Here is a 19,509-nt window from a genome sequence, read left to right on the forward strand (position 1 = left end):
TTTGCCATTGCCTATCCACCGTCAACCCTTTAAGTATCATTCGCCAGTCTATTCTAGCCAATTCACGTCTCATACCATCGAAGTTACCTTTCCTTAAGTTCAGTACCCTAGACTCTGAATTAAGTGTGTCACTCTCCATCTTAATAAAGAATTCAAGGGACCTCGCACAACAAGATTTTTAATTAGTCCTTTTTCATTAGACACTGGTCTCCACCCTGACCTCATGCTCACTGTGCCTAAAACCCTTATGCATGCTTTCCTCACCACTGGACGCGATTTCTCCATTGATGATGTTGCCTACCTCCCACCCTCCGCCCTCCCTAAACTCTGACTTGTCAGAGCTTAACTGCTTGTATCCTGTTCCATGCCAAGCCCTGCTGATCCCTACCTCTGAAACCTCCTCCAGCCCTATGTCCCCACCTGTGCCCATCGGCCTTCTAACTCTGACCTTTGTTACCCCCCCCCCCACGGGTGGTAGAGCCTTCAGATACCTTGTCCCGACTCTCTGGGACCCCCTCCCTCAGCCCCTCCACCTCCCCACTTCTCTGTCCTCCTCTAATAACACTTTTAAAGCCCAACTTTTCAACCAAGCTTCTGATTACCCCTCCTAACTTTCCCATCATGGCTCAGCGCCTGCTCCTTTTATCCCTTTTATCACAGCTGGATTGACGAACTCTCTGACATGTGTGCCAGTTTGGAAAGGTTAAAAGATTGTTACCTTATTGCGATCGGCTGTTTTCTTTTTATTCCCGCTAATGGCCTCATCTTCAGGAAGAGCGTATTTTGAAACCGCATCGCCCCACAACGATTTTAGCAAGGCTTTTGACGAGGTCCCACATGGTAGGCTGATCAAAAAAGTAAAAACCCATGGGATCCAAGGGAAAGTGGCAATTTGGATCCAAAATTGGCTCAGTGGTAAGCAGAAAGCAAAGGGTAATGGTTGATGGGTGTTTTTGTGACTAGAAGGCTGTTTCCAGTGGGGTTCTGCAGGGCTCAGTGCTTGGTCCCTTGTTTTTGTAGCATATATTAGTGATTTAGACTTAAATGTAGGGGGCATGATAAAGAAATTTGCAGATGATACAAAAATTGGCCGTGTGGTTCACAATGAGGAGGAAAGCTCCAGACTGCAGGAAGATATCAATAAACTGGTCAGTTGGGCAGAACCGTGGAAAATGGAATTCAATCCGGAAAAGTGTGAGGTAATGCATTTGGGGAGGAGCAACAAGGCAAGGGAATACTTAATAAATGGGAGGATACAGAGAGGTGTGGAGGAACAGAGGGACCTTGGAGTGCATGCCACACATCCTTAAAGGTAGCAAGACAGGTCGATAAGGTAGTTAAAAAGGCATAGGGATGCTTTCCTTTATTAGCCGAAGCATAGAGTATAAAAGCAGGGAAGTTATGCTAGAACTGTATACAACACTAGTTAGGCCACAGCTAGAGTACTGTGTACAGTTCTGGTCACCACATTACAGGAAGGATGTGATTGCAATAGAGAGGATGCAGAGGAGATTTAGAAACATAGAAAAAAAAAATAGGTGCAGGAGTTGGCCATTCGGCCCTTCTAGCCTGCACCGCCATTCAATGAGTTCATGGCTGAACATGCAACTTCAGTACCCCTTCCTGCTTTCTCGCCATACCCCTTGATTCCCCTAGTAGTAAGGACTTCATCTAACTCCCTTTTGAATATATTTAGTGAATTGGCCTCAACTACTTTCTGTGGTAGAGAATTCCACAGGTTCACCACTCTCTGGGTGAAGAAGTTTCTCCTCATCTCGGTCCTAAATGGCTTACCCCTTATCCTTAGACTGTGACCCCTGGTTCTGGACTTCCCCAACATTGGGAACATTCTTCCTGCATCTAACCTGTCTAAACCCGTCAGAATTTTAAACGTTTGAGGTCCCCTCTCATTCTTCTGAACTCCAGTGAATACAAGCCCAGTTGATCCAGTCTTTCTTGATAGGTTAGTCCCACCATCCTGGGAATCAGTCTGGTGAACCTTCGCTGCACTCCCTCAATAGCAAGAATGTCCTTCCTCAGGTTAGGAGACCAAAACTGTACACAATACTCCAGGTGTGGCCTCACCAAGGCCCTGTACAACTGTAGCAACACCTCCCTGCCCCGTACTCAAATCCCCTAGCTATGAAGGCCAACATGCCATTTGCTTTCTTAACCACCTGCTGTACCTGCATGCCAACCTTCAATGACTAATGTACCATGACACCCAGGTCTCGTTGCACCTCTCCTTTTCCTAATCTGTCACCATTCAGATAATAGTCTGTCTCTCTGTTTTTACCACCAAAGTGGATAACCTCACATTTATCCACATTATACTTCATCTGCCATGCATTTGCCCACTCACCTAACCTATCCAAGTCACTCTGCAGCCTCATAGCAGCCTCCTCGCAGCTCACATTGCCACCCAACTTAGTGTCATCCGCAAATTTGGAGATACTACATTTAATCCCCTCGTCTAAATCATTAATGTACAGTGTAAACAGCTGGGGCCCCAGCACAGAACCTTGCGGTACCCCACTAGACACTGCCTGCCATTCTGAAAAGTACCCATTTACTCCTACTCTTTGCTTCCTGTCTGACAACCAGTTCTCAATCCATGTCAGCACACTACCCCCAATCCCATGTGCTTTAACTTTGCACATTAATCTCTTGTGTGGGACCTTGTCGAAAGCCTTCTGAAAGTCCAAATATACCACATCAACTGGTTCTCCCTTGTCCACTCTACTGGAAACATCATCAAAAAATTCTAGAAGATTTGTCAAGCATGATTTCCCTTTCACAAATCCATGCTGACTTGGACCTATCATGTCACCTCTTTCCAAATGCGCTGCTATGACATCCTTAATAATTGATTCCATCATTTTACCCACTACTGAGGTCAGGCTGACCGAGCTATAATTCCCTGTTTTCTCTCCTTCCTTTTTTTAAAAAGTGGGGTTACATTGGCTACCCTCCACTCGATAGGAACTGATCCAGAGTCAATGGAATGTTGGAAATTGACTGTCAATGCATCCGCTATTTCCAAGGCCACCTCCTTAAGTACTCTGGAATGCAGTCCATCAAGCCCTGGGGATTTATGGGCCTTCAATCTCATCAATTTCCCCAACACAATTTCCCGACTAATAAGGATTTCCCTCAGTTCCTCCTGCTTACTAGACCCTCTGACCCCTTTTATATCCGGAAGGTTGTTTGTGTCCTCATTAGTGAATACCGAACCAAAGTACTTGTTCAATTGATCTGGCATTTCTTTGTTTCCCGTTATGACTTCCCCTGATTCTGACTGCAGGGGATCTACGTTTGTCTTTACTAACCTTTTTCTCTTTACATACCTATAGAAACTTTTGCAATCCGTCTTAATGTTCCCTGCAAGCTTCTTCTCGTACTCCATTTTCCCTGCCCTAATCAAACCCTTTGTCCTCCTCTGCTGAGTTCTAAATTTCTCCCAGTCCCCAGGTTCGCTGCTATTTCTGGCCAATTTGTATGCCACTTCCTTGGCTTTAATATTATCCCTGATTTCCCTTGATAGCCACGGTTGAGCCACCTTCCCTTTTTTATTTTTACGCCAGACAGGAATGTACAATTGTTGTAATTCATCCATGCGGTCTCTAAATGTCTGCCATTGCCCATCCACAGTCAACCCCTTAAGTATCATTCGCCAATCTATCCTAGCCAATTCATGCCTCATGCCTTCAAAGTTACCCTTCTTTAAGTTCTGGACCATGGTCTCTGAATTAACTCTCTCATTCTCCACCCTAATGCAGAATTCCACCATATTATGGTCACTCTTCCCCAAGGGGCCTCGCACAACGAGATTGCTAATTAATCCTCTCTCAATACACAACACCCAGTCTAAGATGGCCTCCCCCCCTAGTTGGTTCCTCGACATATTGGTCTAGAAAACCATCCCTTATGCACTCCAGGAAATCCTCCTCTACCGTATTGCTTCCAGTTTGGCTAGCCCAATCTATGTGCATATTAAAGTCACCCATTATAACTGTTGCACCTTTATTGCATGCACCCCTAATTTCCTGTTTGATGCCCTCCCCAACATCACTACTACTGTTTGGACGTCTGTACACAACTCCCACTAACGTTTTTTGCCCTTTGGTATTCTGCAGCTCTACGCATATAGATTCCACATCATCCAAGCTAATGTCCTTCCTAACTATTGCATTAATCTCCTCTTTAACCAGCAATGCTACCCCACCTCCTTTTCCTTTTATTCTATCCTTCCTGAATGTTGAATACCCCTGGATGTTGAGTTCCCAGCCCTGATCATCCTGGAGCCACGTCTCCGTAATCCCAATCACATCATATTTGTTAATATCTATTTGCACAGTTAATTCATCCACTTTATTACGGATACTCCTTTATGAGGATGTTGCCAGGACTGGAGAATTTTAACTATGAGGAAAGATTGGATAGATTGGAGTTGTTTTCTTTGGAACAGAGGAGGCTGAGGGGAGATTTAATTGAGGTGTATAAAATTGTGAGGGGCCTAGATAGAGTAGGAAGCATCTGTTTCCCTTAGCAGAGGGGTCAATAACCAGGGGGCATAGATTTGAAGTAGTTGGTAGATGGATTAGAGGGGAGATGAGGAAGAAAAATTTCACCCAGAGAGTGGTGGGAGTCTGGAACTCACTGACTAAAAGGGAGGTAGAGGCAGAAACCCTCATTACATTTAAAAAGTACTTGGATGTGCACTTAAAGAGCCGTAACCTACAGGGCCACGGAGCATGTGCTGGAAGGTGGGATTAGGTTGGGTAGCTCTATTTCGACCGAGATGGACACGATGGGCCAAATGGGCTCCTTCTGTATTGTAATTTTCTATGATTCTATGAACTTGATTAGCAGATTGAAAATAACAAGGGAGGGGCAGCGGGAAACAGCCTCATCCTCCAGACAGGAAGATAAAACCCTGATATAGACCCAAGAAAGTTCGTTCCAGAGCTGATTCCCTTTCTGTATGGTGCCTTTAAATAACAGGTGGGAGGCAGGGCTAAGTTTACCTTCTCCCCATAATCTGTAGAATTTCTAGACATTTCTGCCGAGCCGGTGAGGGCTCTGGCAATTCACTAGCGTTTTTATTGTGAAGTGCCTCAGTGAACTAATCGATGCAGGTAATGAAGGATTTCAGGCGGTTTGCGTGTTTGTGAAAGGTGACGGATTGCATCTTCTGGAGAGCTGCAGATAACCAGCCCCTCAACGGACACCCACTTTGAGGCTGCTTGTAGCAGTTGAATGGCTGCACTATTGAACCAAACGTTGTGTGAAGTACCTCAGGTGACAATTATTATCCCCATTATAAACTGATCGGGCTAACAGAATCTCTGCGGGAAGATGCTGGTCTGAATTTAGTTTTGCTCCCCTCACGGCCTTCTGCTGAAATCAATACTTCTCGGTTTCTTTACCTCTCCATGCATAAGATACTCATAATGGGGCGAAGCTATTGAAATGCACCTCGCAACATCAGAAACTACCTCTGCATTAACTCTTTCCTTGCTTTCCACCATTTGTCGGACTCGACCCCCACAGCCTGAAGTTGGTTGTTGATTCACAGTAGTGCAAAGGTGCTTTTACACACTGGCCCGTGTGTTGATTGGATCATAGGGGAACATTGTCCAAACACTGGCTCTGCAGTGACTGAATTGTAATTGAAAAATGGGCTTAAAATTCTACTAACAGGGAACGATAGAGATTTATCAGGTGCCAGCTGTGGCTCAGTGAGTAGCACTCATGCCTCTGAGTTGGTCTTACCGCAGGAGAAGGGTCCACAGCCAGATAGGGAATGGAAGATCAGCAGGAAGAGTAGTGCAAGGAAGGTAGTGCAGGAGTCCCCTGTGGTCATCCCCCTGCAAAACAGATACGCTGCTTTGAGTACAGTTGTGGGGGATGACTCATCAGGGGAGGGCAGCAGCCAAGTTCATGGCACCGTGGCTGGCTCTGCTGCACAGGAGGGCAGGAAACAGAGTGGGAGCGCGATAGTGATAGGGGATTCAATGGTGAGGGGAATAGATAGGCGTTTCTGCGGCCGCAACTGAGACTCCAGGATGGTATGTTGCCTCCCTGGTGCAAGGGTCAAGGATGTCTCGGAGCGGGTGCAGGACATTCTGAAATGGGAGGGAGAACAGCCAGTTGTCGTGGTGCACGTTGGTACCAATGACATAGGTAAAAAAAGGGATGAGTTCCTACGAAATGAATTTAAGGAGCTAGGAGCTAAATTAAAAAGTAGGACCTCAAAAGTAGTAATCTCGGGATTGCTACCAGTGCCACGTGCTAGTCAGAGTAGGAATCGCAGGATAGCTCAGATGAATACGTGGCTTGAGCAATGGTGCAGCAGGGAGGGATTCAAATTCCTGGGGCATTGGAACCGGTTCTGGGGGAGGTGGGACCAGTACAATCCGGACGGTCTGCACCTGGGCAGAATCGGAACCAATGTCCTCGGGGGAGTGTTTGCTAGTGTTGTTGGGGAGGAGTTAAACTAATATGGCAGGGGGATGGGAACCAATGCAGGGAGATAGAGGGAAACAAAAAGGAGGCAAAAACAAAAGACAGAAAGGAGATGAGGAAAAGTGGAGGCCAGAGAAACCCAAGGCAAAGAACAAAAAGGGCCATTGTACAGCAAAATTCTAAAAGGACAGAGGGTGTTAAAAAAACAAGCCTAAAGGCTTTGTGTCTTAATGCAAGGAGTATCCGCAATAAGGTGGATGAATTAACTGTGCAAATAGATGTTAACAAATATGATGTGATTGGGATTACGGAGACGTGGCTCCAGGATGAGCAGGGCTGGGAACTCAACATCCAGGGGTATTCAACATTCAGGAAGGATAGAATAAAAGGAAAAGGAGGTGGGGTAGCATTGCTGGTTAAGGAGGAGATTAAGGCAATAGTTAGGAAGGACATTAGCTTGGATGATGTGGAATCTATATGGGTAGAGCTGCAGAACACCAAAGGGCAAAAAACGTTAGTGGGAGTTGTGTACAGACGTCCAAACAGTAGTAGTGATGTTGGGGAGGGCATCAAACAGGAAATTAGGGGTGCGTGCAATAAAGGTGCAGCAGTTATAATGGGTGACTTTAATATGCACATAGATTGGGCTAACCAAACTGGAAGCAATACGGTGGAGGAGGATTTTCTGGAGTGCATAAGGGATGGTTTTTTAGACCAATATGTCGAGGAACCAACTAGGGGGGAGGCCATCTTAGACTGGGTGTTATGTAATGAGAAAGGATTAATTAGCAATCTCGTTGTGCGAGGCCCCTTGGGGAAGAGTGACCATAATATGGTGGAATTCTGCATTAGGATGGAGAATGAAACAGTTAATTCAGAGACCATGGTCCAGAACTTAAAGAAGGCTAACTTTGAAGGTATGAGGCGTGAATTGGCTGAGATGGATTGGCGAATGATACTTAAGGGGTTGACTGTGGATGGGCAATGGCAGACATTTAGAGACCGCATGGATGAACTACAACAATTGTACATTCCTGTCTGGCATAGAAATAAAAAAGGGAAGGTGGCTCAACCGTGGCTATCAAGGGAAATCAGGGATAGTATTAAAGCCAAGGAAGTGGCATACAAATTGGCCAGAAATAGCAGCGAACCTGGGGACTGGGAGAAATTTAGAACTCAGCAGAGGAGGACAAAGGGTTTGATTAGGGCAGGGAAAATGGAGTATGAGAAGAAGCTTGCAGGGAACATTAAGACGGATTGCAAAAGTTTCTATAGATATGTAAAGAGAAAAAGGTTAGTAAAGACAAATGTAGGTCCCCTGCAGTCAGAATCAGGGGAAGTCATAACGGGGAACAAAGAAATGGCGGACCAATTGAACAAGTACTTTGGTTCGGTATTCACGAAGGAGGACACGAACAACTTTCCGGTTATAAAAGGGGTCGGGGGGTCTAGTAAGGAGGAGGAACTGAGGGAAATCCTTATTAGCCGGGAAATTGTGTTGGGGAAATTGATGGGATTGAAGGCCGATAAATCCCCAGGGCCTGATGGACTGCATCCCAGAGTACTTAAGGAGGTGGCCTTGGAAATAGTGGATGCGTTGACAGTCATTTTCCAACATTCCATTGACTCTGGATCAGTTCCTATCGAGTGGAGGGTAGCCAATGTAACCCCACTTTTTAAAAAAGGAGGGAGAGAGAAAACAGGGAATTATAGACCGGTCAGCCTGACATCGGTAGTGGGTAAAAAGATGGAATCAATTATTAAGGATGTCATAGCAGTGCATTTGGAAAGAGGTGACATGATAGGTCCAAGTCAGCATGGATTTGTGAAAGGGAAATCATGCTTGACAAATCTTCTGGAATTTTTTGAGGATGTTTCCAGTAGAGTGGATAAGGGAGAACCAGTTGATGTGGTATATTTGGACTTTCAGAAGGCGTTCGACAAGGTCCCACACAAGAGATTGATGTGCAAAGTTAGAGCACATGGGATTGGGGGTAGTGTACTGACATGGATTGAGAACTGGTTGTCAGACAGGAAGCAAAGAGTAGGAGTAAATGGGTACTTTTCAGAATGGCAGGCAGTGACTAGTGGGGTACCGCAAGGTTCTGTGCTGGGGCCCCAGCTGTTTACACTGTACATTAATGATTTAGATGAGGGGATTAAATGTAGTATCTCCAAATTTGCGGATGACACTAAGTTGGGTGGCAGTGTGAGCTGCGAGGAGGATGCTGTGAGGCTGCAGAGCGACTTGGATAGGTTAGGTGAGTGGGCAAATGCATGGCAGATGAAGTATAATGTGGATAAATGTGAGGTTATCCACTTTGGTGGTAAAAACAGAGAGACAGACTATTATCTGAATGGTGACAGATTAGGAAAAGGGGAGGTGCAAAGAGACCTGGGTGTCATGGTACATCAGTCATTGAAGGTTGGCATGCAGGTGCAGCAGGCGGTTAAGAAAGCAAATGGCATGTTGGCCTTCATAGCAAGGGGATTTGAGTACAGGGGCAGGGAGGTGTTGCTACAGTTGTACAGGGCATTGGTGAGGCCACACCTGGAGTATTGTGTACAGTTTTGGTCTCCTAACCTGAGGAAGGACATTCTTGCTATTGAGGGAGTGCAGCGAAGGTTCACCAGACTGATTCCCGGGATGGCGGGACTGACCTATCAAGAAAGACTGGATCAACTGGGCTTGTATTCACTGGAGTTCAGAAGAATGAGAGGGGACCTCATAGAAACATATAAAATTCTGACGGGGTTAGACAGGTTAGATGCAGGAAGAATGTTCCCAATGTTGGGGAAGTCCAGAACCAGGGGTCACAGTCTAAGGATAAGGGGTAAGCCATTTAGGACCGAGATGCGGAGGAACTTCTTCACCCAGAGAGTGGTGAACCTGTGGAATTCTCTACCACAGAAAGTTGTTGAGGCCAATTCACTAAATATATTCAAAAAGGAGTTAGATGAGGTCCTTACTGCTAGGGGGATCAAGGGGTATGGCGAGAAAGCAGGAATGGGGTACTGAAGTTGAATGTTCAGCCATGAACTCATTGAATGGCGGTGCAGGCTAGAAGGGCCGAATGGCCTACTCCTGCACCTATTTTCTATGTTTCTATGTTTCTATGTTTAAAAGGAAAAGGAGGTGGGGTAGCATTGCTGGTTAAAGAGGAGATTAATGCAATAGTTAGGAAAGACATTAGCTTGGATGATGTGGAATCTATATGGGTAAAGCTGCAGAACACCAAAGGGCAAAAAACGTTAGTGGGAGTTGTGGTACAGACCTCCAAACAGTAGTAGTGATGTTGGGGAGGGCATCAAACAAGAAATTAGGGGTGCATGCAATAAAGGTGCAACAGTTATAATGGGTGACTTTAATATGCACCTAGATTGGGCTAGCCAAACTGGAAGCAATATGGTGGAGGAGGATTTCCTGGAGTGCATAAGGGATGGTTTTCTAGACCAATATGTCGAGGAACCAACTAGGGGGGAGGCCATCTTAGACTGGGTGTTGTGTAATGAGAGAGGATTAATTAGCAATCTCATTGTGCGAGGTCCCTTATGGAAGAGTGACCATAATATGGTGGAATTCTGCATTAGGATGGAGAATGAAACAGTTAATTCAGAGACCATGGTCCAGAACTTAAAGATGGGTAACTTTGAAGGTATGAGGCGTGAATTGGCTAGGATAGATTGGCGAATGATACTTAAGGGGTTGACTGTGGATGGGCAATGGCAGACATTTAGAGACCGCATGGATGAATTACAACAATTGTACATTCCTGTCTGACGTAAAAATAAAAAAGGGAAGGTGGCTCAACCGTGGAAATCAGGGATAGTATTAAAGCCAAGGAAGTGGCATACAAATTGGCCAGAAATAGCAGCGAACCCGGGGACTGGGAGAAATTTAGAACTCAGCAGAGGAGGACAAAGGGTTTTATTAGGGCAGGGAAAATGGAGTACGAGAAGAAGCTTGCAGGGAACATTAAGGCAGATTGCAAAAGTTTCTATAGGTATGTAAAGAGAAAAAGGTTAGTAAAGACAGACGTAGGTCCCCTGCAGTCAGAATCAGGGGAAGTCATAACGGGGAACAAAGAAATGGCAGACCAATTGAACAAGTACTTTGGTTCAGTATTCACTAAGGAGGACACAAACAACCTTCCGGATATAAAAAGGGTCAGAGGGTCTAGTAAGGAGGAGGAACTGAGGGAAATCTTTATTAGTCGGGAAATTGTGTTGAGGAAATTGATGGGATTGAAGGCCGATAAATCCCCAGGGCCTGATGGACTGTATCCCAGAGTACTTAAGGAGGTGGCCTTGGAAATAGCGGATGCATTGACAGTCATTTTCCAACATTCCATTGACTCTGGATCAGTTCCTATCAAGTGGAGGGTAGCCAATGTAACCCCACTTTTTAAAAAAGGAGGGAGAGAGAAAACACGGAATTATAGACCGGTCAGCCTGACCTCAGTAGTGGGTAAAATGATGGAATCAATTATTAAGGATGTCATAGCAGCGCATTTGGAAAATGGTGACATGATAGGTCTAAGTCAGCATGGATTTGTGAAAGGGAAATCATGCTTGACAAATCTTCTGGAATTTTTTGAGGATGTTTCCAGTAAAGTGGACAAAGGAGAACCAGTTGATGTGGTATATTTGGACTTTCAGAAGGTTTTCGACAAGGTCCCACACAAGAGATTAATGTGCAAATTTAAAGCACATGGGATTGGGGGTAGTGTGCTGACGTGGATTGAGAACTGGTTGTCAGACAGGAAGCAAAGAGTAGGAGTAAATGGGTACTTTTCAGAATGGCAGCCAGTGACTAGTGGGGTACCGCAAGGTTCTGTGCTGGGGTCCCAGCTGTTTACATTGTACATTAATGATTTAGACGAGGGGATTAAATGTAATATCTCCAAATTTGCGGATGACACTAAGTTGGGTGGCAGTGTGAGCTGCGAGGAGGATGCCATGAGGCTGCAGAGTGACTTGGATAGGTTAGGTGAGTGGGCAAATGCATGGCAGATGAAGTATAATGTGGATAAATGTGAGGTTATCCACTTTGGTGGTAAAAACAGAGACAGACTATTATCTGAATGGTGACAGATTAGGAAAAGGGAAGGTGCAACGAGACTTGGGTGTCATGGTACATCAGTCATTGAAGGTTGGCATGCAGGTACAGCAGGCGGTTAAGAAAGCAAATGGCATGTTGGCCTTCATTGCGAGGGGATTTGAGTACAGGGGCAGGGAGGTGTTGCTACAGTTTTACATGGCCTTGGTGAGGCCACACCTGGAGTATTGTGTACAGTTTTGGTCTCCTAACTTGAGGAAGGACATTCTTGCTATTGAGGGAGTGCAGCGAAGATTCACCAGACTGATTCCCGGGATGGTGGGACTGATCTATCAAGAAAGACTGGATCAACTGGGCTTGTATTCACTGGCGTTCAGAAGAATGAGAGGGGACCTCATTGAAACGTTTAAAATTCTGACGGGTTTAGACAGGTTAGATGCAGGAAGAATGTTCCCAATGTTGGGGAAGTCCAGAACCAGGGGTCACAGTCTAAGGATAAGGGGTAAGCCATTTAGGACCGAGATGAGGAGAAACTTCTTCACCCAGAGAGTGGTGAACCTGTGGAATTCTCTACCACAGAAAGTAGTTGAGGCCAATTCACTAAATATATTCAAAAGGGAGTTAGATGAAGTCCTTACTACTCGGGGGATCAAGGGGTATGGCGAGAAAGCAGGAAGGTGGTACTGAAGTTTCATGTTCAGCCAAGAACTCATTGAATGGCGTTGCAGGCTGGAAGGGCTGAATGGCCTGCTCCTGCACCTATTTTCTGTGTTTCTATGTCAGAGGTTGTAGGTTCATGTCCCACTCCAGACTTGAGCACATAATCTAAGCTGACACTCCAGTGCAATGCTGAGGGAGTGCTGCATTGTCAGAGGTGCCGTCGTTCGGATGAGACATTAAACCTTGGCCCCGTCTGCCCTCTCAGGTGCTGTTCAAAGAAGAGCAGGGGAATTGTCCCCAATGTCCTGTCCAATATTATTCCTCAACCAACATCACTAAATTGGATTACCTCATTGCTATTTCGATAAAAGAACCTCATTGGCTGTGAAACACTTTAGGATGCCCTCAGGTTATATAGAAATGTACATTCTTTTACTTCCTCTATAAACATGGGGGGTTGGGGGGGAATGGAGGAGGAGGGGAGAGGAGAGGAGGGGTGCTGGTGACACTTATCTCCCACATTCTGATCCAAACAAGCACCAGTGTACAAGCTCTGTCACTCTGACTATTCCCACTACAAGCCCCGGTCCCAGGAGGCTCATAGATTGGGCCTTGCTTTTTCACTTCCAGTTTTCTGCCCTTGTAACGGCCATCATTGGACAGACTGGGGATGGTCTCCCTGAAGGTGAAAGCTGCTTGCTTGTTGGGGTACAGCTCGACAGGTGCTGACTGCCTGGCCTCCCCCAGAACCTCACTGAACCAACCAGTCTTCACGTGTGCAACGAGGCAGTGAGCATTGGCAGAGACAGACTTCACGGCCATGCCTGGTCCTTTCCTCACCTGATATCCACACACTTTCCAGCATGAAAGTAAAATACTCACAGTGGGACTCAGCTAGTGAATTCCACCTTACAACATCAGAAACTACCTCTGCATTAGCTCTTTCCCCACTTCCCACCATTTGTCGGACTCGACCCCACGGCCTGAAGCTGGTTAATGTTTCACAGTCATGCACACGGCTGCATTTCCCTACAAGTGGTTTTACACACTAGCCCGTGTATAGAAGAGCATTGTCCAAACACTGGCTCTCCAGTGACTAAATTGCAGATGCAAAATGGGCCTAATGTTGCTGTTTATGGGAGCTTGCTGTGTGCAATTTGGCTGCCGTGTTTCCTACAACAGCGGCTACACTTCAAAAGTACTTTATTGGCTGTAAAACGCTTTGAGGTGTCCTGAGGTCGTGAACAGTGCTATAAAAATGCTAGCCTTCCTTTACAATTGTTTAGATAGTGATTAACTGGGGGATCCTAGCTGATTCCCCTCTCCCACCACACACCATTCTAGCTGAGGGTTACTGAGACCTGCACCCCAACTGAGACCAGCTTATCCAGGACAGAATGCCGGTCAGGCCTTCCAGTCTGGCTCAGTTCCACAGTGAGCAATCTCGCCAACTGAGCTATGAGGGAGCCACCTTGTGCCTGTTTGCTTGTGAGTGAATGAAGGAGGTGACTGCAGCAAGTGGCCTCACCTCAGTTCTGGGCAGCGAGCGGTCAACTTGAGCCGCAAACCTTGACTAGGATAGGAGAGTTCTGTAATGTATGCACCTGTGAGTATGCTCGCAGGTTTGTGGAGCTGTCGCATTGTGAGTGGCTTAGCCAGTCACGTGATGTTCACAAGACTCAATAAAACCCCAGCCTGTTGGGTCTAGGTCATCCACGATCAGGTATGCAGTTGTGAGCCTAGTGGATGAACTGGTACTGTGTAGTGTGATTGTTACACCATTGTTCATAAACCAACTGGTTATTACTAGCAATGTGTTGCTATGAATTCGTAAGCAAAGAACCCATGAAGCAAATACACTACAATGTTCCAGTAAACTGACCTCTGGGGTTTATAGCTTGGCTTTTCCAATTGGAATGGCAAAGTAATCCACTTAAAATAAATAGCATTAAGATTTAGCCTTAGGTGCCAGCCGTGACTTAGTTGGTATCACTCTCACCTCTGAGTCAGCAGGTCGTGGGGGTCAAGCTGCACTCCAGGGACTTGAGGACATAATCCAGGCTGACACTGCAGTGCAGAACTGAGAGAGTCCTGCACTGTCGGAGGTGCTGTCTTTTTCATGATCTATCAAACTGGGACCCCCGTCTGCCTGTTCAGGTGGACGTAAAAGATCCCTTGGTACTATTCGAAGATAGGCAGGAGAGTTCTCGGCCAACATTCACCCCTCAACTAACACCACCGTAGACCGATTAACTAGCCATTGCTGTGTGTAAAATGGCTGCCAGGTTTCTCCACATAGTAACTGTGACTGGAATTCACAGTAAATCATTGAAGTAAAGTGCCTTGGGTTGGTTGATTCATGCAATGTGTTCTTCCATTCAGCAGCTGTGAGTCGGAAGCCCGGAGATCCACTGATCATATCTGATATTAAAAAGGGGAGTGTAGCACACCGGTAGGTACCTGTTCATGATTTGATGTATGTATTGAATGAAGCAATGAGCGAGAGCAGGCAGTCATCCTGGCACACTATTAATGTTGAGCTTTCACCATAGTGCCAGGAGTATGTGGGCAACGTTGCTAAGGGTGTAAAGCCATGCTGTTTCTACGCAGGACATGTGACTCACAGACCCTTCACATCGCTGGTTCACTAATGCCCTTCAGGAGATGGATACGTGCCATCCTTACCCGGTCTGGGCCGACATGTGACTCCAGTCTCACACTAATGTGGTTGGCTCTTAACCGCCCCTGTAGTGGTCCTAGCAACGTACTCGTTGTATCAAAACGCTACAATGTGGTCCAAGAAGATGGCTCATCACCACCTTCTCAGGGCAACGAGAGATGGGCAATAAATGCCAGCCCTTGCCAGCGACGCTCACATCCCGGGAATGATTTTTTTTACACTTGGTGCTACTTCATGCTGAGGTTGAGCTCTGTAATGTGAATGCAATGCCCAAACACTACCAGATCCTGTTGCCACTCACCCTCCTCCCACTGCCCTCCAGGTTCTCTGTGTGCCAGACCTGAGCCATGCACACTCTATTCACATCACATTCAGTCATCCCTTGTGTATCTTTTTTCTCTTCAGATATCTTTCCCTGATCTTCACCCCTTTCACACCCCTTTCCCTCTCCCCACCTCCCACCCCCACACACCCCGGAGTTTCTCATCTCATGAAGGCTGTTGCTATTCGGTGGTGGCCACCCTCCCATAGCTCTCCCAAGTGAGCATATTTAAGCCTAGACAGCCAGGGTCAGTAGGCTATTTGGCTGTTGAAGACATCACAGCATCATGCATCCAATCCTGCAATCGACCAACATCCACCCACATGTACTTTCCAGCAAGAGTCTCTGGACGATGATCGGGAGCAGGAATCCTGGTGTACTTCCCCTCCCTGGCACAGTGAGCACTGAGATCAGCTATAGCTCCTCTTCCTCCCTGTCTGGCAGTAGTTAACTCAGCACTGACTGGAAATAGAACATGAGACCTTGTGGTCAGTTACCTGCTGGGTGATGCATTGAGCCAATGAGAGACTGATCTAGTGTTCTTGACTAGGCTGTGCAACTTATCAATGAAATTCCAGTCAACACACAAGCTAGATGAACTGGGCGGAGGGTCACTGGGCGGGAGGGATGTGGGAGTAACCAGTAAAGGCATTATAGCGTGTGACTTTCAGAGTAAACTCATGAGCAGAGGAATGTGCAGGACTAGTAAAGACCACTGCAATGTATTTGGGCAGGTCCAATGTTCCAAGCATCCCATAATGTACCCTGTCTCCGAAATTCTTTCAATAAAACCTCATCCCATTGTTCAGTGAATTTGCATCCAAAACTTATCATGCCTCCGGGACCACTAGGTAAATTTGCAAAAATTCTCTGGTCGGAGGCGTTCATTTGAAAGAAGCTTCCGGCTGGAATTTCAGGGCCATTATTCCACCTTCGCTGTCTATCTGGACAGTCCATTCAATAGATTCAGTTCTCTATGTGTGACGTAGCTACATTTAAACTGTCTTTTGCCCTGCCCTGTTCTGAGCTTGAGCCCGTGCTGCCCAGTTGAAGAGTTTGTGGCTTGTTTTTATTAGGGTTTGATTAATCTGTGCTCCTTAGAATCTAAAATTGAACAAAAAAGAAAGAAACAGACATTCAACTGAAGCCCCAACTTCCTACTCATGACCTAAAACAAATTATCTGGACATTATCACATTTCTGTTTGTGGGACCTTGCTGTGCGCAAATTGGTTACTGTGTTCCCCACATTGCAACAGTGACTATACTTTAAAAGTACTTCATTGGTTGTAAAGTTATTTTGGACTTCCTGAGATAGTGAAGGCGCTACATAAATGCAAGTTCTTTCTTTCCAAAATTGATAAGGTCCCTCATGAACCTTCTCCTAACCAGTGTAAATAATTCCCAGCTTCCTTTACTGACTGATCGTCAGTACAAAGTAAAGGAGCATTAATGATGATTCCCTCACCAGTTTACACTGACCTGAACCCTGCCCTCAGAGTGGCTTGAGTCTAAGCCAATACCATATTCCCATCCCATAATGAAAGCATTTTTATTTCTATTGGTTGTTGCTGTGACAATCTGGTCATTCCAAATAGACAAACGAACCTGTATATTGGTAGTGTGTTCAAGATTCATAATTTGGATGACTAAAAAAAGCAAGCCAAGCACTAGAGTTTATTTCTTGAGGGATAGAATTGAAAAGTAGTGAAGTTTTGCTAAACTTGTATCGAACCTTGGCTAGACCACACTTTGGAGTACTGTGTAAAATTCTGGTTGCCATATCATAAAAAGGATATAAACGCACTGGAGAGGTTTCAGAGAAGATTTACAAAGATGATACCAGAAATGTGAGGGTATTCCTATCAGGAAATGATGAGCAGGCTGGGTCTCTTTTCGCTTGAAAAAAGAAGGCTGAGGGGTGACCTAATTGAGGTCTTTAAAATTATGAAAGGTTTTGATAGAGTAGTCAGAGGGAGAGAATGTTTCCACTTGTGGAGAAGTGCATAACTAGAGGCCATGAATATAAGATAGTCACCAAGAAATCCAATAGGGAATTCAGAAGAAACTTTTTTACTCAGAGAATAGTGAGATTGTGGAACTCGCTACCACAGGGAGTGGTTGAAGCAAATAGTATAGATGTATTTAAGGGGAGGCTAAACAAGCATATGAGGGAGAAGGGAATAGAGGGTTATGCTGATAGATTTAGATGAGGAAAGACGGGAGGAGACTCGAGTGGAGCATAAACCCGGCCTGGACTGGTTGGGCTGAATATCCTGTTTTTGTGCTGTATATCTTATGTAATCCTTTCAAACTTTGTTCTCGCAGGTTATGGCATCGCTGATAGTGCTAGTTTTCTTGTTCTATTGAGAAACCGCGGTGAAGGATCAAAGGCCAGAGTGCAGGGACAATATCGAGATTTTAAAAAAATACGAAAGGAGATAAATCCAAGAAGCAACAATTTTGTGGCATCAAGTTTGGGTTTTAAATGGCTGTAGATTGTAAATATAAGGGAACTCTTGGGGAGGGTAGGAGCACCATTGTTATAAGGCCTTTGGAAAGAATGAGATAGAGTAGGAGATGTTGAGATGAGTCTTAATTTCAGCACAGTGAGGATGTAGGAAGGAGGAGGGACACACCGTTCGGTTTACTTGGACCTTAGCAGTAGAATCCCAGCCATTGCTCATGGCCCTTGGACTCTGGAAGATGTCCCCTTTGGGTTACTGGTGTTCTCAGCCTCTTTATATAAGAATTGGGAGCAGGAGTAGGCCATTCGGCCCCTCGAGCCTGCTCTGCCATTCAATGAGATCATGGCTGATCTTCTACCTCAACTCCACTTTCCTGCACTATCCCCATATCCCTTGATTCCCTTAATATCCAAAAATCTAGCGATCTCTGCCTTGATTAAACTCAAAGACTGAGCCTCCACAGTCCTCTGGGGTAGAGAATTCCAAAGATTCACCACCCTCTGAGTGAAGAAATTTCTCCTCATCTCAGTCCTAAATGGCCGACCCTTTATTCTGTGACCTCTGGTTTTAGACTCCTCAGCCAGAGGACACATCCTCCCTGCATCTACCCTGTCAAGCCCTGTAAACTTTATTCCTTTCTCCAATAGGACTGGGACTCTGGAACCTGGAGACAAACTCTTAGCCATTGACAACATCCGACTGGAGAACTGCTCGATGGAGGATGCGGTGCAGATCTTGCAGCAGTGTGACGAACTGGTCAAACTGAAGATCAGAAAAGATGAGGATAACTCAGGTACTCGGTGCGAAGAAAGGACGGGTGATTCAGCCTCGACCAGCTTTCCATTCTCTAGGGGTTTATTTTCTAAAAGCAGATCGTCAGGAGGGTTAAAGGTACCTGTGTGTTGACTGAGCTGAGAGATGTCTATCACGGGCAACAAAATACTTTGAGCACCGATATCTATCCCATCAATTGCACCTATCTAAGATCTAGCATGGTTTAGATACAGAGTAAAGCTCCCTCTACACTATCCCATCAAACAGTCCCAGGGCAGGTACAGCATGGGTTAGATACAGAGTAAAGCTCCCTCTACATTGTCCCATCAAACACTCCCAGGGCAGGTACAGCACGGGTTAGCTACAGAGTAAAGCTCCCTACTCTACCCCAACAACTATTCCAAGTTTTTCAAAAGTATGACCTGGAGCTGAGAATCAAGCCGAGCAAGATTAAAGTTACAATGCCCAAGTAAATATAACCGCCTTGTTTGATCCTCTAATCATGGTCCGACTGGAACTGATTATCCCATAACGCTGAGATTTGCAGTGAAGTACTGTTTTGTGTGCTCGGTTCTCCTGTGGTCCAACCGCATTCCAATAACAAGTGTTGTGCTGTTCTGTCTAGTTATGTTCTAAATCCTCTGTCTTCACCAGATGAACAGGAAAGCACTGGTGCCATAATATACACTGTGGAACTCAAGAGGTACGGTGGACCATTGGGAATCACCATCTCTGGGACTGAGGAACCTTTTGATCCCATTGTGATCAGTGGGCTCACCAAGAAAGGACTGGCCGAAAGGTAGAACATCCATAGTGAACCTCTGCATGTGCTTTTTGTGGCTATTGAGTCAGAGCCAGAGAACGGAATGATTCCAGCTGTTTGCGTCAAACGTACAAATCTGAGCACTCGGGAGTCAGTTACTGCGCAGGTTAGCTGAAGAGTAAATTTCAGGGGAGTGGGCGGAGGCGGTGGGGCGGGGTGGGAAGTGGTGGGCAGAGAACTGAGGACGGGGATTTTTGGCAGGGTGAGGGGATGATGGATTTTGACATGGACTCTGGGTTGAATTTTTGTTCTGTTT

The 19,509-nt window shown here is 45.8% G+C and overlaps 1 protein-coding gene across 1 annotated transcript in view; it reads left to right on the top strand.

Moving 5' to 3' along the window:
- grip2b (glutamate receptor interacting protein 2b) overlaps nt 1–19,509 on the top strand; it is a gene marked incomplete at its 5' end in the record, with an annotated part of 696,297 nt that overhangs the window by 626,813 nt on the left and 49,975 nt on the right. Inside the window, 3 exons of the mRNA XM_070895762.1 lie at nt 14,570–14,639; nt 18,304–18,449; nt 19,085–19,229. Coding sequence (XP_070751863.1) covers nt 14,570–14,639; nt 18,304–18,449; nt 19,085–19,229 — 361 coding nt within the window. The remainder of the gene's footprint in view (nt 1–14,569; nt 14,640–18,303; nt 18,450–19,084; nt 19,230–19,509) is intronic.

Source organism: Pristiophorus japonicus, chromosome 12 (genome assembly GCF_044704955.1).
Source record: "Pristiophorus japonicus isolate sPriJap1 chromosome 12, sPriJap1.hap1, whole genome shotgun sequence".
Lineage (NCBI taxonomy): Eukaryota > Metazoa > Chordata > Chondrichthyes > Pristiophoridae > Pristiophorus > Pristiophorus japonicus.